The sequence below is a fragment of the Tachysurus vachellii genome, chromosome 26 (assembly GCF_030014155.1).
Source record: "Tachysurus vachellii isolate PV-2020 chromosome 26, HZAU_Pvac_v1, whole genome shotgun sequence".
Lineage (NCBI taxonomy): Eukaryota > Metazoa > Chordata > Actinopteri > Siluriformes > Bagridae > Tachysurus > Tachysurus vachellii.
In genome coordinates, this window is record NC_083485.1 from 3,175,660 (window position 1) to 3,196,749 (window position 21,090).

At 38.8% G+C, this 21,090-nt stretch overlaps 3 protein-coding genes across 4 annotated transcripts in view; 1 reads left to right on the top strand and 2 right to left on the bottom strand.

The window, feature by feature from the left end:
* Positions 1-6,748, bottom strand: part of LOC132841160 (neuronal tyrosine-phosphorylated phosphoinositide-3-kinase adapter 1) — a 37,119-nt gene extending 30,371 nt beyond the window's left edge. Inside the window, exon 1 of one of the 2 annotated variants that reach the window (XM_060863386.1) lies at positions 6,633-6,748. The gene's annotated coding sequence lies outside the window, so the exon portion shown is untranslated. Of the gene's footprint in view, positions 1-6,348; positions 6,465-6,632 lie in introns of those variants that run through there. The other variant, XM_060863387.1, reaches the window with a different exon arrangement.
* A 3,401-nt stretch (positions 6,749-10,149) lies between these two features.
* Positions 10,150-15,967, top strand: mogat3b (monoacylglycerol O-acyltransferase 3b). Its single transcript, XM_060863469.1, has 8 exons — positions 10,150-10,399; positions 11,711-11,812; positions 11,893-12,000; positions 12,944-13,014; positions 13,162-13,366; positions 13,859-14,033; positions 15,032-15,216; positions 15,592-15,967. The coding sequence occupies exons 1-8, from the start codon at positions 10,387-10,389 to the stop codon at positions 15,744-15,746; spliced, it is 1,014 nt and encodes a 337-aa protein (XP_060719452.1). The 5' UTR covers positions 10,150-10,386; the 3' UTR covers positions 15,747-15,967.
* A 173-nt stretch (positions 15,968-16,140) lies between these two features.
* znhit1 (zinc finger, HIT-type containing 1) lies at positions 16,141-20,945 on the bottom strand. Its single transcript, XM_060863496.1, has 5 exons — positions 20,816-20,945; positions 19,572-19,742; positions 17,565-17,644; positions 17,081-17,250; positions 16,141-16,846 (listed from the first exon to the last, which is right to left on the bottom strand). Exons 1-5 carry the CDS (start codon positions 20,835-20,837, stop codon positions 16,825-16,827), a joined length of 465 nt encoding a protein of 154 aa, XP_060719479.1. The 5' UTR covers positions 20,838-20,945; the 3' UTR covers positions 16,141-16,824.
* Between the last annotated feature and the right edge of the window lie 145 nt (positions 20,946-21,090).

Consider the following 21,090-nt stretch of genomic DNA (forward strand, 5'->3'; position numbering starts at 1 on the left):
ACATACTGTTATATGTGCCTCCGCTCACGCTTATTCACAAATGCTACGCAGCCGATATGCTTGCTATGCTATCATTCTTCTGCCAGAATGATAGCAAGTCAACCTTATAGCTAGAAGGGCTGATCATGTGGAGTTTGTAGCTGTAGGAATGGGATCCGATGGGATCACTACAGACAAAAAGATCAAATATTTGTGGACACTTCACCATAACACTAATATGTGTTTGTGAAACATCCCATTCCTGATCTAATCCTCTTTTGCTGTTATAATAAACTCTAATAATTTGGGATTTGTGTTCATTTGGCTAAAAGAGCATGACACCAATGTCAGGTGAATCAGGGTTCTGTGCAGGACACTCGAGTTATTCTACTGCAACCTTAACCTCCTCACCATGTCTTCATGAAGCTTGCTTTGTGCACAGGGGCATTGTCGTGTCATGTCAGGAACAACATGTGTATACTGTACTATACAAATGTGTTTTTCCAACTTTAGGGCAATAGTTTAGATTATATTTGTAAGGGACAGGTGTCCACATACTTTTGGCCTTATAGCGTAGCAAGACTCAGATCTCTGAAGCTAATAAATTATACAGCGTACCACAGTATGTTCGGTTCAGAACAGTGTTGCTCATGAAGCTCTGAATTTTGGGACGATTTTTGACAGCTTGCTAATGTGTAAGGAATAAAACACTTCAGGATGTGCTGTGATGAGAAATCAATCAATGACAGCGAGGTGTCAATCAATCAATCCATGGCACAATAGGATACATTTCCTATTATAGCATGCCCCCTATTGTTTTATTTCTCTTATACCACAGCAATTTATCTATAAATGCTAACTCAAAAAATGTCTAGCTGTGTTTTTAGATTAAAAAGATAAATATCATCACACCATTGTTATAAATTACAATTATTTAATGCAATGTTGCACCATAAAACAGTTTTATGGGAACATGCTAGACAATTGTCGTGTTTCAGGGATATAATATGTCACGCGTTCCTCAGGCTGTGCATTAACTTAGCAACCTGCTGTACATCCACAATAGCATGCCTTTTTGTGTCACTGAGGAAAGATGATACACTACACAGAGGTGTTTTATCCCAGCGGAAGCACAACCACAACACAAAGCCGACAGCACTTTGCTGTACTTTTAGCACATCAGACATGATTCTGAATATACCAACAGATTTAATATTTAATGTCTTTTTCTCTTGCTCGCTATCTTTATATTTGTTTCCAGCTCTTTTTGAAACATTCATGATTGCTGTCTTTGGCATAATACAAACCTAGCCTCAAAAAACATGCTTTACAATTTCAACTCTGCGATCACGTGTTAACGTGAAAGTCCTTGCTAACTATATACCAGAATCGTGCACTTTTTATTATTTAACTAAGTCTAACAGGTTACTGATACGAAATTAGAAAGTTTAGTACACTGAGTATTATCATGACAGATTGATAATGTTGTTAACATTAACTGGACTTCTAACTAGCTACTAGCTAAATGGTGTGTTTTGCTTGACTTTAACACTAGGTTACAAAGAATTCATATGACTATTTTTACCTGTTTTTTAGCTACATTGCCCAACACTTAGCTTGGCTAATTTTAGCTAGCTATGTACTATGTTTCATTCACTTACTGACTGACTAACTAGCAGAATTTCTTTCTAATTTCTCTCTAAATTCTTCTTCCCCCTTAACTAGCAATATTACATTGATTACATACTGTTATATGGTTCTCCGCTCACGCTTATTCACAAATGCTACGCAGCCGATATGCTTGCTATTCTATGTTTTTTCCTAGCAAGATACAGTCACTGGATTCAGATCAGTTAATTGTACAACACATTTAAAAGTTGTTCAAGAGTATTGGAAGCAGTTAGCAGCAAGCAACAAGCTAAGCCCAGCAATTCTAGCACGTTTACTGATATACAAATGAGAAACTATTTACATTTTGATAAAAGAATATTGGATTAAAACTTAATCTGGGGTCTGTCCATGTAAATGTACGCTTAGTATATTGAATACTACTGTATGCTACCTTTGCGGGCAGGAAGACACTTCTATCTCTTTCTCTCTTCCTATTTTATCTCTCCTTCTGTCTTGTTTCACTAATCACTCTCCATCTCTCCCTTTCAGCCTTATTTTCTTTTCTCTTTTGGTGTATGGACGAGAAAAAAAAACATGCATACACGACAAAATTCAATAATTTAATTTGGGTTTCCAGAGAAATCCGCAGTGAAAAGGCAGACTGGAAAGGCGAGCCTTTAAAGATGAGCTTTTTGTCAAAGTCTAATCAGAATCAACCCCCCCCCCCCCCATCTCTCTCTTTCTTTTTCTCCGATTTTAATTACAGCATGCTTTGTGGGAATGACAAGAAGTAATACTGCAACACTTGAGTCGCCATAGCATGTAAAAGCATAAATGTTCTTATGAAAGTATGAGAAACTTGAATGCTATGTAAGAACACAGATCACGTTTGAGGTTAGAGGATGAAGTTTAAAATAGACAGTGATGCTGAAATCCCTCTCTGGGTTTGCTAACTATTAATGAGAATGCATGACTTTTATTTTGTATTGTACATTCACACTAGCAAGCAACAAAGTGACACGTGACTAATTTCTATGTTTCATGACATGGAGCTGAGACTTCAGTGACAGCGCATGTGATGTTCCTTCCCTCAGTTATGCCATCGAAGCTAGTAAGAAATAAACTACCTTCTTGGCTTGTACCTTGATGGTTGGGAGCTTTGATTCCCACCTCCACCCTGTGTGCATGAAGTCTGCATGTTCTCCCCATGCTTTGTAGGTTTTGTGTAGTTACTTGCATGTCTAAACTGCGTGCAATTGTTCCCTGCAATGGGTTTGAACCACATCCAGGGTGTCCACCACCTTGTGCCTGGAGTAGTCTCAGGGTTCCCCATGAGGATAAGAAACAGTACAGAAAATAGAAAGATGCACAGTTAACTTTAGAAGCTCTGTATACAGTAGTTGTGACCATTTGTCATGTCTGCAAGCTACAAACTACAAACAATGTCACTTAGCTAGTGTGAACGTAGGGTATATATTTTCTTGCTGCATTCTCTCTCTCTCTCTCGCTCTCACTCTCTCTCTCTCTATTTCTCGCTCATATTTCTTTTTTTTCTGTCTCATTTACTTCATCACTCTCACTGATTGGCACCAGCTGCTTCACCTTCCAAATATTGAGCCTCCACTCTCATCCTGTTTGCACACCTTCAGCCGAAATCCCTCAAATCAGAGTTTCTCTTTATTACCCACCCCAGTCTCCTCTTTCTGCCGTTCTTCCTCTTTCAAATGAGCCACACGGAAGGCACTGCAGGTCCGTGTTCGTTGTGAATGAACCTCTTGTATGAGAGAGGAAGAGAGAGAGATAGAGAGAGAGAGAGAGAGAGAAAGAGAGAGAGAGAGAGAGAGAGAGAGAGAGAGAGAGAGAGAGAGAGAGAGAGAGAGAGAGAGAGAGAGAGAATGATGAATGATTAAGATGAGAGTACTGCAGAATTTAGCGTGAGTGTGCCTCCAAAAATCAATGGCTACTCTGTGATACATGCAGCGAACAAGTGGACGATCAAAGCGTTTCTGCACAACCCAGTGCTCCATATACTTGCACACACACACACACACACACACACACTTCCACATAATCCACTGTGATATGATTTGGATGTCATAATCAATTCGAGATAAGATAAGGATAAGGCCAAAATCCAATATAATATAAATCCAGTCCAATGCATTATGCATTCGTCTATGTAATTAATATAAACAACAAATCTGTCTGTCTAAATGCGTCAATACTGCATCATATCTCATGCATCATTTATCCTTTATCATCATCATGATTTATCGACTACCGGCTGGAACGCGTCAAAACAGCACGTCATCATCGGTGCTCACCGGTCGTCATGGTAACCCTCCAAACCGCATGTCTACGCTACTACCGCACTGCCATGACGCAAACCTACTACTTGAGGTATAAAGATATTCGACATTTAATGCATATTAAACGAGTCTCCGGTTGCCAGATTGGGAATTTTGAACTCATAGTAATACACATTTTTTAGCTGAGAAAGCTTGAGAATGTGGCAATAAAAAACCCCAAACAATATTAGATCTGAAAGAATCCCTGTAATAAACTCTACAAAACTATTATTTTGTGGTGTATTGTGTTAAACCTTGAGATATCTTGAGATCTTAAAAGTAACACACAATTATCCTCAACTAGACATGTATGTAAGCAACTTCAAGGAATAAGGGCATGTTGTGCATTTATCTAATCAGTTGTACACAGTTAGTAAACACTTTTGTGCTATTTTACATCTTCTCTTTTTCTCCCAAAACAACCGGCTACAAGTGAAAGTGTGTTAGAGAATTGGATCCTAAGGCCTACTGTGAGAACTTCAATTAACTTTGAAAGGGTGCAAATACTTTACTTTCACCATGTGTATGTGCATGCAAGCAGCTGCTGTGCAAACAGCATTGTTCACATACTCTCATATGTAATGTACATCTGGGGGATTAAATCTGGCGTCCACCAAGAAAACATCTATGTCCTTCAGTCAAAGTGTTTAGTGATTTGACTAACGAACATTGTTGTCATCTACTTCTATAATCAAAAACTTTCACTGTACATTCAAAAGTATTTTAGTGACCTAGAAAATCCAGAAGGCTTGTACCGAAACAGACCTGTCAGTCAGTTCGAGGAGGTTTTTAAAATTTACAATACAAATTGTAATAGTATAATATATACTATAGACCGGTATTAAATGCTATCAATAATGGGGTTATCGTTAGCATTCAATACCGGTCTATAGTATTGATACGTTTACACAACATTTCCAATACATAATGTTAGTTTTCTACTAAGTTGAGGTCACAGTGTCAACACTGACTCCACATTTTACTTTGGTGTCACAAAATGTAGACATGCTGCGTAAATCACTGAGAACGTGCACCAACAACACGCCAAACAACTACAGGATAGCACGTGTCCATCATGCGTATGCGTACGTGTAGTTACCAAGTACAAGTGTTAAAGCTAACCATTCTGCACCTTTCTAGTTAAAAGATACACAGTAAAGATATAAAAGATATGTAACTGAAAAGGAAATGTATAGGTTAATACCCTGTTTATATATCAACATATCAACATATTGGTGCCAATGTTAGAAACATTATGGTTGAATTGAATTGATTACTGGTTTCTTAATATGTTGATTATATACTTCTAGGCTATTTGTCCTGTGTGAGCATTCTCAGTAATGAGCAAGGTTATTAATTTTTGGAGGGTTTGAACGGTGTCACCAATCTGGCAACCCTGAATCCTGAAACGCGCGTTTCTCGCTGGCGAGACGGTGCGCGAGCAGAACATGGCGGAACGCCGACGTAACGCCCATTCAATTTCTGTATAGTAGACAAGTTCAAAAGCGAAATAAAACTGAAACGTCTATTGGACGGTTTTATCTGGCGCACCGAGTCTGATAACACGTTTACGCGCGCGCAAAACCGGCACAGACGCAATACCGGTGAGGGTCGATGTGTTTACTCTGCTACGGCTACCGACCGCTGTCGGGTGTTCAGGCTGAATATCCGCACGAATAAACAGCTGACTTTCTTTTCCAGCAAGGAAAAAGAACACACGGGGCGTCACGACAGAAACAGCGTATGGTGTTTACGCGCATCCACGTGAGCCACGAACACAATTATGGCTAAATGAGAACAAAAAAATAGTGTAAGTGTAATATTTCTACCCCAACAACTCCCCAACACATGCACACGCACGCACGCGTGCGCACGGATGTTTGTAACCGTATATTCGTCCACAAATCGATATCAAAGCCGCTGGAATTTCTCCACAACGAGCATCGCGACCGTAAAAACGTCCCGTGGCTATATTTCACTCCCCCATGAAAATAAAATACCCACTAATGAAATGATGCGCGGAAATAAAACGCACGCACACACACACACACACACACACACACACACACACACACACACATTAACACAGAGGCCAAAATTCACAACAAATCCACAGAGGGATGCGCACACCGGCACCGACACCGGTATCGCGTTTTAAAGAACGAGAAAAATAATAATAGTAGTAATAATAATAATAATAATAATAATAATAATAATAATAATAATAATAATAATGATGATAATAATAAGCCATGAGACGTCTCGGTGTCTGTGCGTCGGTGGCGGTTTGTAAACAACGGTCCCGTTCACTTCACTGCGTAAAACAAAAACAGCATGAGAAAAAACCCCGACAGAAAAACATCAGAGTGTTAAATATATGCTTTGAATATATGGTGGTCTCGTGACGTACCGGCGTTTCCGTGCGCAGATTTTCACAACGGTGAGTGAAGAAGAAGATGAAGAAGATGAAGAAGAAGCGACAAACCAGCGAATTTTTAAAAACATGGATTTTAATGTCGCAGTTTTTCCATAAGGAGCTCACAGAGGAGGAGAAGAAGACTCGTTCCCGTCACACGCACTTGGTTTTTTTTTATTTCTCTAATAATAATAATTCTTTTTTTTTTTTTTTACACCGAAGAACATTTCATCTGCTCCGCCATGCTAAACAGGTACATCGCTGTTGTTTGCTCTCACCTCGTGCACGCGCCCGCCCTCATCTCCTCCATCCTCCCCGGTCTCCGTGCGTCCGTTGACTGACTCGTGGCTCCGATGTGACAGGTTTCCTCCGCGATCAGCCGGTCAGCACTGCGAGCGAGAAAACAGCGCCCGCCGAAACCCCAACCCCTGATGACGCGCCCGCACGCACGCACGCGCGCAAACGCTCACGCTCTCTCTCTCTCACACACACACACACACACACACAGAGCGTGTCTGGACACCCCGCGATATCAAACGGACTCTCTCTCTCTCTCTCTCTCTCTCTCTGTGTCTTTCTCTCTGTCTTATACACACTCGGAACGGAGGACATGTCTAGACACCCCGCGATGTCAGACAGTCTATTTTTATTTTCTCGTCAGGGACACACACACACACACGCAGCACCTTTACTGAACTCCGTTCCTTATTAGTGCGTCTAAGCACTAATAAGCACCAAGCACTAATTTGTGTAAATTGAAAACATTTGGTGTAATTAGAGGTTAGAAATCATTTGTTCATGAATCTGATCATGTTGATTTGGATATGTGTCATCTAATAACATATCTATGTGTCTACATGGAATCATCAGGTGCAACCTGCACAGCGCAGAACAGAACATTTATTCCCAAATGTGGGTGTGTTAAGACACATCAGGGTCAGTACCGAAATTCAGATTATTTATTTATTTATTTAGTGTTGTGACGCAGCAGGTAGCTTTGCTGCATCACAGCTCTGGAGTCCCTGAGTCAATCCTGAGCTCTGGTTACCGTCCATGTGGAATTTCTCTCCTCTACGTGTCTGTGTGGGCTCCCTCCTGGTTCTCTGTTCTCCAACAAAACATGCCAGTATAATGATTGCTGATGGACTAATAATCTATTTCTGCCTCACACACTGCCTTCGGTCTAATCCAGATCAGGCTGAAGATGGATATAAATCAGAAAGTCATATATCCTCACCTCCTAATTCCTGTTATTACAGCGTTTACATTTGCACGATCAAGCATGATTAGCTCTTACACCTTAGGATACAATAACACACACTTGTCACATGTTTGTGAAATTATTTTTCTTTTTTTTTTCTTTTTTTTTTTTTTTTACAATTAAATTACTTTGTTAAATTGTCTTAACATTTCTGTTTTACCCCAAAGTATTTTTAATTGATTATGATATGATCCTAATTCAATGTTTTACAAATATGTTTTGTGGGATCATTGGTGCTGAAATTAGTTAATCATTTTAAAACCGGTTAATTTAAGTCTTTAAGTACAATTTATCCCTTCACATGTTAATAAGGACATGATTGACATGTATAATTTACATACAGAATTATTAAACACATCACATTCACAAGAAATGTCTTTATTTTCATATATGTTTAAGTTTTCTTACACGTAATCTTTAGATGATACTTCCATTTTTTACACAGCTTGTATATTTTCACATGATTTGTAATCACATGTGATTGTGTTTATACACAATTTATTTCTTTTCACTTGTGATTTTACATAAATATTTGTTTACAAATGTGATCTTTACACAATTCATGTATGTTCTCGTGCGGTTTTTACATAGTTACGTATGATTTTGACGATTATGTTGTTAAACAGGTGATTTGTTTTACATGTAAGGTTTAAAATAAAACTATTTCATATGTGGTGTTTACATGTAATTCTTGTTTGTTTTTTTTACATGTGATTTGTACAATTCTTGTTTATTCTCATGTATTTTTGTTACACAATATGATTTTTCACATTCTTTTTGCATTAAAGCATTTTGTTTTACAGACATTTGATTTTTTCCCCCACATGTGATCATATATTACTCCCATAATCGGATGTGGAAATCTTGTGATGCATCATTTTATAATGTATGTGATTCATTAAGGGCAATTCTTAAGCCATTGTATTTGTAATTGAAATGTTCTTTGATGCATGGTATTAATTAATCAAGACAAAATATTACAGTTTATAAGTCCTTTGTGTTTGAATATTTGGTCATTACACTGAGCTTGAAATTAAGCAAACATACAGAGTTCTAAATAAACAGAATACACTAATACAATAAATACATTAATAATGAGGTCAGACACTAGAAACATGCACAACTATTATTGTTATTTCTTGGTAATAATGTTTTCAATGCAATGCCAATGCCAATGTATTGTTTTTTTCTTTTTTTCTTCAAATTATCCTGTGTTAATGTCGTTGTGTCGTTATTTTAATGTTACCCATTGCACTGAAAGGAAAATATAAAACGTTATATATACAGTGCATACTACAGTAATTATTATATCCTAGCCCATATTTAAAAGGCTGTAGGAGCCATATTTAATAGGCTGTAAGAAAGCTTTTAGTAGACTATTAGGCCACATAATGTGCATTCAGAGAGAGATAGGGAGAGAGAGAGAGAGAGAGAGAGAGAGAGAGAGAGAGAGAGAGAGAGAGAGAGAGAGATATGTTTTTTTAAGTTTAAGTAATAATACCTACAGCTAGAGTTATACTAATTACCAGAATAACTAATATATTCAATATCCCTACTCCTAGATATTCATTTATATTCATTATATATAAAGTATAATTTAATAAGTATAATCATTTTATTTCATCCTATTTTATAGAGACTGATTGTTAGTGATGACCAGAGGAAATCTGGCTCCCCCTGCTGATGATACCATCCTAACTCCATCTTATGTGTTTTTTCCTTGGTTCAGTTATATTCTGTTTATATTATTTTTTATTATTTGTTCGGTTTTTCGGTTCCACTTATTCCATTCTGTTCTTCTATCTATCTATCTATCTATCTATCTATCTATCTATCTATCTATCTATCTATCTATCTGTCTGTCTGTCTGTCTATCTATCTATCTGTCTGTCTGTCTGTCTGTCTATCTATCTATCTATCTATCATCTGTCTGTCGGTCTGTGTATCTATCTATCATCTGTCTGTCGGTCTATCTATCTATCTATCTATCTATCTATCTATCTATCTATCTATCTATCTATCTATCTATCTCTCTGTCTGTCTGTGTATTTATGTATGTATGTATGTATGTATGTATGTATGTATGTATCTATCTATCTATCTGTCTATCTGTCTAGCTATTTAAATTGTTCTCTTGTTTCTATGTTTTTTTTACGGTGGCTTTTATTCTATCCTGTTTCACGTTTTCATTCTTTTTGTCTGTTTTCTTCCTTTTTCTCACTTTTTCTTGCTATTTGTTGTTAGGTTTTATTTTATTTTATTATTGTGTGCGTGTTTACAGTCAGTTCTGTGTCCAGTTTGGTTCCTAGTGTGTGTTGTTTGTTTATTCCTGTTCTGTTTTGTTTATCCTGTTCTGCGACATTCTGCTCTTTTTTCTCACCTGCGTGTTCGATTTGTGTACGTTTTTATCATGTCACGTCACCTACGTACACGTGCAACAAATCACTTTCTGAAACGCTCTTAGCCACGCCCATGACCTGCGCGCGCTCGCGCTCTACTTCCTTTTACCTTTTATTTCGTGGACGAGCGCTTCCTTCAGGCTCTAGCAGTATGTTTACTAATCGGCGTCTCAAGAGATGAGTTCAGTCCTCGTTGTAGCACCTCCGGTTCCGGTGTGTACGGAAGTTGTGGCAGTTTGCGGTCAGAACTTTTCTTATTTGCTGCACGTGGATCAAAGTGCGGAGGCGCGCGCGCGCGCGCGGGGACGGGGGACGGGAGCGCGCAATCAGCTGAACGAGTGAAGCGCAGTGATTTCAGCCAACCGGAGAGACATGAATGGAACAGGTATATATAATATACTATATTATAAATATAACATATACAATATACTATAATTATAAAATATTATATTTAGTCATTAACATATATTGCATTGTAACCTGTAACCTAAAATATACTATATTCTAAATATAAAATATAAAAATATACTATGTATAATATAGTGTGTATATATATAAAATATATATATATATATATAAAATATATTATAAATATAACATAAAAATATACAATGTATAATATAGTGTGTGTATATATATAATATGTATATAGATAGATATATAGATATATTTAAAATATATTATAAATATAACATAAAAATATACTATATTATACCTTTGTCTCTCTCTCTCTCTCTCTCTCTCTCTCTCTCTCTCTCTCTCTCTCTCTCTCTCAGGGCACTTCTTCTTATTGCCCCTTACCTTTACTTTATCTGTTTCAGTGTCCTTCTGTCTTTTTCACCCTTTCACCTTTACTGCCTCACTTATCCTCTATCACATCCTGGTTCCTATTTCTTTTGTGTCTCTTTCTATCTGTGTTTTCTAACTAAGGAGAATTCATATAAATGTGTCAACAGTGTCAAACACACTGTTGCACACTGCACTCACATAAAAGTGAGTGCAGTGTGCAACGACTTGCTATCTAAATATATTACCAAATATCATACTCCGAATGCGTTACACAAGGTGAGAAGGTCGATCACGCTGGCAGATATGATAACACAATCGGGCAGAGGTCGGTCTGATGAATCGGTCGTACTTTATAATGACGTCCACGTGTACAGATCAGAATAAATTAGGAACAGTTCAGGTGAGAAAACAAAAACCTCCCGTCTTAGTATTGTGATAATCAAAGTTATTAGTGATACTGTTTGTATGTAAAATGTTTAATGGGATAACAAAATAAATGTTTATTTCATTCAATTTCTTTACTAAATTTTTCCAAAAATCACTTTTCTCTGCTTGAGGCATGTTGCTAAATGTAAACAAGACGAACAATCGACAGTCTCATGGATGCATGGAGTGATTTGCTGAGAAAAATGATTTAATAATGTCTATTAATTCTACAGATTTTAGCCTATTGTTATAGATAGCAGTTTATCGTACTACACGAGAGAGTCAAAAGGGAAACTTCAGAGACCAAAGAGAAGTTGGTTAATCAGCTACGTTTTGGCTAAAGCCCAGTTTCGTCACGGCCACTTATGAAACAGGAAACTGGATCTTTTACAACTCATCTGTGGAGCTTCATCAGTTCTGACACATGACTATGTTTAGCGGGTTTGGATTTCTTTACGTTAACTGTCTCTTTGTCTCTCAGTTGCGTCAGTTGATGAGATGGAGAACAGGCAGAAATCAAAATGGAAACTGTTTCTTGAGGATATCAGTGTGTTACAGCTGGTGCTGTCCTTCTTGTTCATGGGTGAGATACAGTACTCGTACCTGTGTAATACTGCATTCCAAGCGTTTATGCTAATAATTGAAGACACTATTTTTGTTTAGGTATCTCATGTATGGTGTTGATGCTTTATCTGATGTTTACACCGCTGTGGCCGATTCCCACTCTGTATTTTACCTGGCAGTTTTTTGACTGGAACACACCTGAGAGAGGTTTTACACAAACACAATCACTTCCTTTTTTGAATATACAAACATTGACTGTCTTACTGTATCACCCTTTTACACACACCTTTATTTATGAGTCAGGCCATTTTCACATTTCTGCTTTCCTTGATATTAAACATAACTTCATAACTATTCATTCATTCATTCATTCATCTTCTACCGCTTATCCGAACTACCTCGGGTCACGGGGAGCCTGTGCCTATCTCAGGCGTCATTGGGCATCAAGGCAGGATACACCCTGGACGGAGTGCCAACCCATCGCAGGGCACACACACACTAGGGACAATTTTCCAGAGATGCCAATCAACCTACCATGCATGTCTTTGGACGGGGGGAGGAAACCGAAGTACCCGGAGGAAACCCCCGAGGCACGGGGAGAACATGCAAACTCCACACACACAAGGTGGAGGTGGGAATCGAACCCCCAACCCTGGAGGTGTGAGGCGAACGTGCTAACCACTAAGCCACCGTGACCCCTATAACTATACATTTTGTGTGAAAATCAAATCTCAGCCTTCTGAATAAAAAATTTATTTAAGTTTCTTTTTTTTTCCCCCAGATGTTCAAATGCCAGATGTTCAAGCCATTCTCTAACTGAGATGGTTAAACAATACAAAGTGTATTTAGAAAGTGTTGGAAGCTGTGATAGTCTGGATTGCAGAATCACATTAAATAATACAACCAATTAATTAATTAAATAAATAAATAATAACACATTGTATTCATTAATTAATCATTAATTAATACAATTAATTATTAGATTTTTTTTATATAATATGGTCAAATAATCTTTTATTCGGACACTTGTAACGGTCGTATTCTTTCAGCGTGCTTATTTCTACTGTTTATTTTGTTTAGATGTCATCATCTAAGACTAAGAACTGCTTCCAAGTTCCTCACACTGATAGCATCTTTGTGTTTTTACCAGGTGGAAGAAGAACTAGGTTTGTGAGAAGCTGGAGGTTGTGGAAACATTTTAAAGACTACTTCCCAATAAAGGTAATCTAGACCTGCCTCCATTTCCACTACTCTTCCTGACTTCTGCCCCCCAACCCATTTTAGAGCCATTGTAGGGGCTGTTATGGTGGTGATGATGGTTGTATATTATATAGTTTAGTATAAAAATAATATCCTTTGCCCTTTCAGCTGGTGAAGACCGCAGATCTGAGTCCAAGTAGGAACTATGTTATAGGTTGCCACCCGCATGGCATCATGAGCATAGGCGCCGTCTCCTCCTTCATCACAGAACATGGCGGGTTTGCGCAGGCGTTCCCTGGAATACGTACCTCACTGGCCATGCTGGCTGGCCTCTTCCGCATACCTCTCTTCAGAGATTACCTCATGTTTGCTGGTCAGTGCATGTGTGCATGCTAGTATTCACACTATGGGTATGATGGGATACCATGATAAGGGAATTTGAGTTAATTATAGCGGTCATACAGCATACATGTACATTTAATAAGACTTTGTATAAGGACGTGAAAGGGAATGTGGAGCGCACTGCATGCCCAATATGTACCCACTGTTTATCTCATACACACTTGATACCATCATATTTTTTGCTCTAGTGCTGTGTCTTTAACGCAATTGTTCTGGCATTTAAACAAAAAGTATAAAGTATGAGTATAAACCCCAAACGCTGGTGTTTCTGCAAAACACGTGCAGGAAATGTGATTACGCTTTATTACAATTTTACTACACTCACTCCCCGTGTGCAGTCTCTTTATTTTTCATTAAACACAGATTTCATTAATGGCGTAAGTGGTTCACACTAAAGTAGATTAAAGAAATCGAATCAAAATCAAATTCCTCTAAGATTAACAAATCTCTCTCTGTCTCTCAGGAATATTGCCGGTCAGTAAAGACAGTCTGAAGTACATGCTGAGTCAATCCGGTGTAGGCAACGCTGTGGTCATCATAGTCGGTGGAGCTGAAGAATCACTAGCTTCTTCTCCTGGAGTGAACACCGTGGTCATGAAGCAGAGGAAAGGCTTTGTGCGTCTCGCTCTGGAAAACGGGTGAGGAGAGAAAATGACATGGGCCTTACATGGGTTGGCTCCTCAATATCTGACTGAGCTTTTAATTCCTTATAGTCCATTTTGCGACCCTCGTTCTTCTGAAACTGGTCTTTTAACTGTTCCTTTAACTCGTTTACAAAAGCCCTCGGTGATCGGGCTTTCTCTTCACTAGCTCCAAAATTTTGGAATTCTTTACAACCTGAGATAAAGCAAGCAAAATCTCTTGGCATTTTTAAATCTCAGCTTAAAACTCATTTTTTTAGGGTAGCTTTTAATTGACTGAATGTAATTTTACATAGTGCTTATTTTATAGTCTATTTTTGTTACTTTAATTTTAATCTTTATATTATGTGTGTATTTTTGTTTTATTTGCTTTTGTAAAGCGCTTTGAGATGTACTTTTAAAGGCGCTATAGAAAATAAAGGTTATTATTATTATTGTTATTATTATTATTATTATTATTATTATTATTATTATAAAATACACGAGTCACTTTATGAAGGCCAGATTTTAAAATACTGATCATGGAGAACGGGATGCATTACAGTGATTACTCATAACTCTCATAACGGTCAAATCTCGTAACAAGTTTGCGTTAAAGTTAATTAGTCGTCTTGTCTACGTCACAAATCGTATAGCATTACGAAATAAAACTGTCACCACAACCTAATACCAAATTGTTAGTTCAGGTGCTATTATTAAATGATGTGTCAGAATATCCCTGTTATATCCCAGCTAGGAACTTACTTTAGGGTTTTATTATCTACAGTAAGATCAGATTTTTTAAATCTGTTTAATGTTGTGGAACCTTCGTGTGGATGCCATTTATATCTATAATTGTTGCCCCCCAAAAAATAATAATAATAATAACGCATACAGTAAGTACTCAGAGCTCCATTTCTGACTGCTTTACTATCATATTTCCACATTTTATTCCTTGCAGGTTATTAGCAGTAGTATGTGAATGCTTTTACATGTGATCCTGGTCGTCTTCTCAGGGCTGACCTCGTTCCAGTGTACTCGTTCGGGGAGAACGAGCTCTTTCCCCAGGTTCTGCTATCCGAGGGCAGCGTAGGCCGCAGGCTTCAGGCTCTGTTTAAGCAGGTGATGGGATTTGCGCCGTGTCTCGTCACCGGGGGACGCTGGCTGTTCCTGCCTTACAGGAGACCCGTCACTACCGTGGGTGAGTCCAACACAATTTGTACCTTTAGTAGGAATGTTGATCTCTTCCACCTTACAGTATTAATATTCTCCTGTTGCCTGGTTTAAAGCACTGCATGGATGTGCTGAATTAGTTTTCCTGTTAACATTGTGGATTATATCTCCAATAAGGTTAATTTACTTAGGATAACTACACTGTGTATAAACCCTAGAGACATCCAAGTCTTCAATAAATCTCAATCTCTGTATAAAAAGCACAGGTTTTAGAGTTTAAAGGCTGCTTTGCACTTGCAGTCTCCGGTACATGTTGGACATACAGGACGTGTTTTAATAAGCATAGCTGCCTGTGATGCATGATATTAAAGCTTAATTATCTCTCTTGTCCTCTCTGTCTCAGTTGGAAGCCCCATCTCTGTGCCACACGTATACAATCCGTCCGAACAGCAGGTGGACCACTATCACACGCTTTACATGGAATCTCTGTCCGAACTCTTCCACGCGCACAAAAGCAGCTGCGGTCTGGCTGACACACACCAGCTATGCATCATCTAAACATCACACACACACACAAAGTTGAATTTTAATCCTGTAAAATACTTTATTATTATTTTTAAATGACATTCGCTGCTTTTATCTACTTTATAGCTTTGTAGTTGTTGCTCTCGATTAAATATAAATATTACTACGATGTGTAGTAATGTGTTGCCTTTTTTATGTTTATGTTCAATTATGCTCACATGTAACTTGCACAAAATAAAGAAATAACTGACCTTAAAAACATTACCCTTTGAGTCGCTTATAAACTTATATATATTAACTTATGAGTGTATAAACCTCAGTGTTGCACTTAAGCAGAAATGAACAATAATAAAAAAGTGAATAGGCTTAAAATAAATAAATAAATAATTAGGGAAAAAAAATACAGCTCTCATATTTTGTGGTAGAATTCCACATTTTAAAAAAAATTTTATTTAGCTTGCTCAGATTTTCTTGTCTGCAGGTTTGGTCAGTGTAAGTCAGCGCCTGTGTGTTACCTGTAAAAAGGTGTAACATTATATGAATACAAACAAGCATCCTTCTCCAATATTTATTTACATTCGTGTTATTTCAGCGACAATAAAGTAACAAGACAAAGCCTAAAACAAAAGTTTACTCTAACGGGCCTGCAGCTAGCCTAATGATTACATACCTGTATGTCTATCATTAGATTGTGTATGAAACATTTCCCTCAGGATTTTAATGGTGTGATGAAGTTGTTGCTTTTAAATGGAAATTGACAGCATGAGAACTGAAGCATAAAAAAAAAAAAAACAGTACAATAAATGTTATGGAGGTTTTTGAGAGCGTAACTCTGATCCTGTAAAGCTGCAGTCCAGCTACATGGCTTTTCTAAAGCATGAGGGATTCCAACGTTAGCATTCGAGATGATTGTTTCAGTTTTTTTTGCAAGCGTTCTTGCTACTGTCATCATGCCATTGTGCGAAGTAGTACATCCCAAACGGCACTGAGGAATCCGGGTCTCTCTTTAGGACGTACTGCATACATCCTGTCTACCAGCACTGGCGTCCAAACAGATTTAATTCTTATTCATCCCAGGGTGAAGTGGATTTAAACCATTGAATATGTCCGATCACACGGTCCACTTCAGACACCTGATTTTAACAACAAACAAACAAACAAACAATGAATGTCATGGTGCAGTCTGGAAATCCAGATGGTTCGATCATCTCAAAACAGCCATATTTTAGTTTTAAGCACAAGTTATGTCCAATCTTTAACACGTTTATTTATAAATAGAAAGTCGTGCACAAACAGTATAGATCCAACACTGCAAGATCTAATATTTCTGATCACTTCAATGCATCATAAAGAACGCTGTGTGTTACCTGGTCTCGTGATGTGTGGCTAAGCAGCGTACGCAGCAGTAGCGAGCTCCGCAGGACACGCACGTGTAGTTGGAAGGGAAACCGCACACGGCACAGAAGTGTCGCTGAGGAAAAGATGACGGCTCGGCACACGCCGTCAGGTAGTTCGGACCCTCGCTCACACTCAAGTCCTGGATACAGAGAGAGAGAAAAATTTTAAAAGGTTTATATTTTAAACAAAACAATTCTTCCCCTGCAGCTCATATGTTCTCCCTTTCCCTTTATTCCCTTCTACCCATACATGCTTTCTTTCATGCCTCAATCACTTCTTTTGTGGCATTTAGTTGTAAAGCAACCAAACGAAAATGTCGGCGATTAAACTGTCGAAATTAAACCTTTAGAGTAACTTTCTCCTGTTTCACTATAGAAGTAAACAAATAACGTAATAAAAATGGTGGATTGCCGCACATGAGGATTAGGATAGAGTTTGTGTGCAAAGCCTCACCTCTTCCTCAAGCAGGGCCTGGAAGTTTTTCCGGAAACGTTGCTTGAAATGATCGCCTCTGGTCTTCTTCCTCCGTTTCCCTTAAGAGTTACAACACAAACAAACACGTGTCAAGTTGAAGAACAGAAGTAACACATCTATGAGAACTGATAAGTGAACAGATGCCAACACCGGACAGGAAATGAGTTACTTAGAGTACTGCATCAGCATATACGTAGTAGAATGTCATTTTTAGTGTGACAATCAGACACAAGTCAAATAATCCATTCAAATTAAGAATAATCTCAAGATTTTCTCTGTTTTTTTTGGATTTGTTGTGAATTGCCACAAAAAGACAGATGCTACGGTTGTTTATTGCCCTTCCTGTAAGTGTTATAATCAGCTATGCATTGTGGATGACCCCACACACCCCTCACAAACACTCTTCACCCTCCTGCCGTCTGGAAAAAAGGTGCCGAAGCACTCGGCCCTCAAGACCAGACTGTGTAACAGTTTCTTTCCACAAGCCATCAGACTCCTTAATAACTGAACTGTACTGTACTAAGCACAACATACACACACACACATCAACTGTATGAACTGCACAGACCTACACCAAATACACACACTTCCAATATACATCCATCAATCTGTTTACATGCTGTTTTTGCACACTTTTTGCTCTTTGCACATACTGTCTCACATTTCAGTCGTCTGACCATACTTTACAATATCTCATGTAACTGCTGCTATAATAATGTGTTCATTCCAGTATTTCTGCACATGCAGTATTGTTGAACATACAGTATTTACACTGGTGCTGTTTCTGTTTATTGTCTTTTGTGTATTGTCTTGTAATTTTTTGTCCTGCACTGTCTTGTCTGTCTTGTTTGTTTTGTCCTGCACTGTTTGCACCAGGTTGCACAGTTGCACTTTATGTATCTACTTGTGCCCCTTTTCCACCAAGGCAGTTTGAGTGCTGGTTCAGAGCCAGAGCCTAATTTAAAATCCAAAAGCACCGGCTCTGAACCAGGAAAAGTGGTTCTTATGTAGCACCAAAACATTGCTGGTCTAGACTTAAGAACCGTTTGCGTCAGGGGCTGGGAGCGGGGCTACTGTGACCAACAAGACAAAAGAGAACGTCGTTAGCACCATTTTTTAAATCATTTTAAACCGGGATTTGCCGCGTTTGGATGTCAATTTAGGTTCGCAATGCCATGAGCATTAACAGTAAAGCAACATCCGCCATTGTTGATGTTGTGTTTGCTGCCTGCTGCGCTTACGTTGCTGTATAACGGTGTATACAGTGACGTAACACTTGGCTCTGTGATGCTCTCTAGCCCATACAAAGGCAAACCGGTTCTTAGAAGGATCGCCAGTGGAACCAACTTCGAACCAGCACCCGGTCCTTTCTGGTAGAAAGGAGGCATTACTAAGTCCTTAGCTCTGTCTTTGTTCTATGTAGCACCACAATCCTGGAGAAACGTTGTCTCATTTCACTGTGTACTGCAACACCTACATATATATGGTTGAAATGACAAAAGCTTCTTGGTTTGACTTCTCACATTCTGAAAAAAAAAAACCCAAGAAGAAATTGTACGATTGTTTTCCGAGGATATTCCTTCTATCAGAATCAAGTATTTCTTCTTTCCAGTGATGTGACACATGGACAAAGATGCACAATACATCAATGACTGCTGTGTGCTTCATGAATGGTGTTCATGACAAAATGAAGCGAGGAGGCACAAAGCTCATCTATATGTAAGGGGATGTTTGATTTGAAGACACTGTACTGTGATCTATACTATAAAGAGGATTTGTAATAGTTTCTAGTTCTGCTACAACCTCAGAAACACCGCTTACACACCTGACGAAGGACAGCACTAGTCCACAGTAACCTGTTTGGTAGATTTAACTCAGTTCATATGTGAAATGGCATCAAACTCAGAACTAAACGTTAGCACGTGCTGGAAACGTGTCTTTAAACGTGTCGTATTAGGAAACAGAACGGTGTGAACGCATCTGTACCAGGTTCATCATTCTCGTCGAAATGCGGCAGGCGCTTCACTGGCGGTGGAAGGTTCGTCTGTGGGTCGTCCTGGAAGTTGTCCTTCTCGAGCGCCTCGAGCTGCCTCGTGAGCCTCCGGTGACGTGTCGCTACATCCAGCACGCGCCGTTGGCTCTGGTCCTGAGAGCGCACTGAAGGAACACAAACACTGATTAAAATGACGAATATATCATTAAAACCTGTATATAATATGTCTACATACACAGATATACACACACACATACTTTTTTCCAAATAGTTAGCTAATTCATATGCTAATTAGCTAATACTGGCTAATCAATCTGACTGACTTCAGCCAACTCGGCTAGCATCTTTAGCCAACTCGGCTAGCATCTTTAGCCAACTCGGCTAGCATCTTTAGCCAACTCGGCTAGCATCTTTAGCCAACTCGGCTAGCATCTTTAGCCAACTCGGCTAGCATCTTTAGCCAACTCGGCTAGCATCTTTAGCCAACTCGGCTAGCATCTTTAGCCAACTCGGCAGGCATCTTTAGCCAACTCGGCAGGCATCTTTAGCCAACTCGGCAGGCATCTTTAGCCAACTCGGCAGGCATCTTTAGCCAACTCGGCAGGCATCTTTAGCCAGCCCGGTTAGCATCTTTAGCCAGCCCGGTTAGCATCTTTAGCCAGCCCGGTTAGCATCTTTAGCCAGCCCGGTTAGCATCTTTAGCCAGCCCGGTTAGCATCTTTAGCCAACTCGGTTAGCATCTTTAGCCAACTCGGTTAGCATCTTTAGCCAACTCGGTTAGCATCTTTAGCCAACTCGGTTAGCATCTTTAGCCAACTCGGTTAGCATCTTTAGCCAACTCGGTTAGCATCTTTAGCCAGCCCGGTTAGCATCTTTAGCCAGCTCGGTTAGCATCTTTAGCCAACTCGGTTAGCATCTTTAGCCAGCCCGGTTAGCATCTTTAGCCAGCCCGGTTAGCATCTTTAGCCAGCTCGGTTAGCATCTTTAGCCAACTCGGTTAGCATCTTTAGCCAACTCGGTTAGCATCTTTAGCCAACTCGGTTAGCATCTTTAGCCAACTCGGTTAGCATCTTTAGCCAACTCGGTTAGCACCTTTAGCCAACTCGGTTAGCACCTTTAACTCACTCGGTTAGCATCTTTAACTCACTCGGTTAGCATCTTTAGCCCAAAATAAAAAAGGCCGTAAGTGCTGTAAGTTTTTCTGCTTAAATATATAGAACAAAGAAAACAAACCTACCTGCTATTTTCTTCTCGGCCATTTTCCCAGCTACGGCGCAGCGAAGAGGACAATTCAGATGCGTTACGTAAATAACCACGTGACTGCTTCTCCAACGATCAGAATCTTTCTGTTTAATTCATTATCCAAAATCTTTTAAAGCTGTGTTTTAAGCAGTGTGTTTTTTAATATAAAGATCAAAATACGAATACAGGATTATTTTATTATAAACACAAGTCCCCTACAGTGACATATAATATAAAAGCTTACATTTTGTTGTTTTTATTATAAATTTG

Bases quoted from the DNA above. Each gene is read 5' to 3' on its own strand.
- mogat3b (XM_060863469.1), top strand. The intron at 13,015-13,161 runs GTAATCTAGACC...TTGCCCTTTCAG, and splicing joins AAGACTACTTCCCAATAAAG to CTGGTGAAGACCGCAGATCT. The intron at 15,217-15,591 runs GTGAGTCCAACA...TCTCTGTCTCAG, and splicing joins GAGACCCGTCACTACCGTGG to TTGGAAGCCCCATCTCTGTG.
- znhit1 (XM_060863496.1), bottom strand. From the start codon at position 20,837: ATGGCCGAGAAGAAAATAGCAG. The intron at 19,743-20,815 runs GTAGGTTTGTTT...GTGTTCCTTCAG, and splicing joins GGCCGAGAAGAAAATAGCAG to TGCGCTCTCAGGACCAGAGC. The intron at 17,645-19,571 runs GTACAGATGCGT...GTAACTCTTAAG, and splicing joins CGACGAGAATGATGAACCTG to GGAAACGGAGGAAGAAGACC.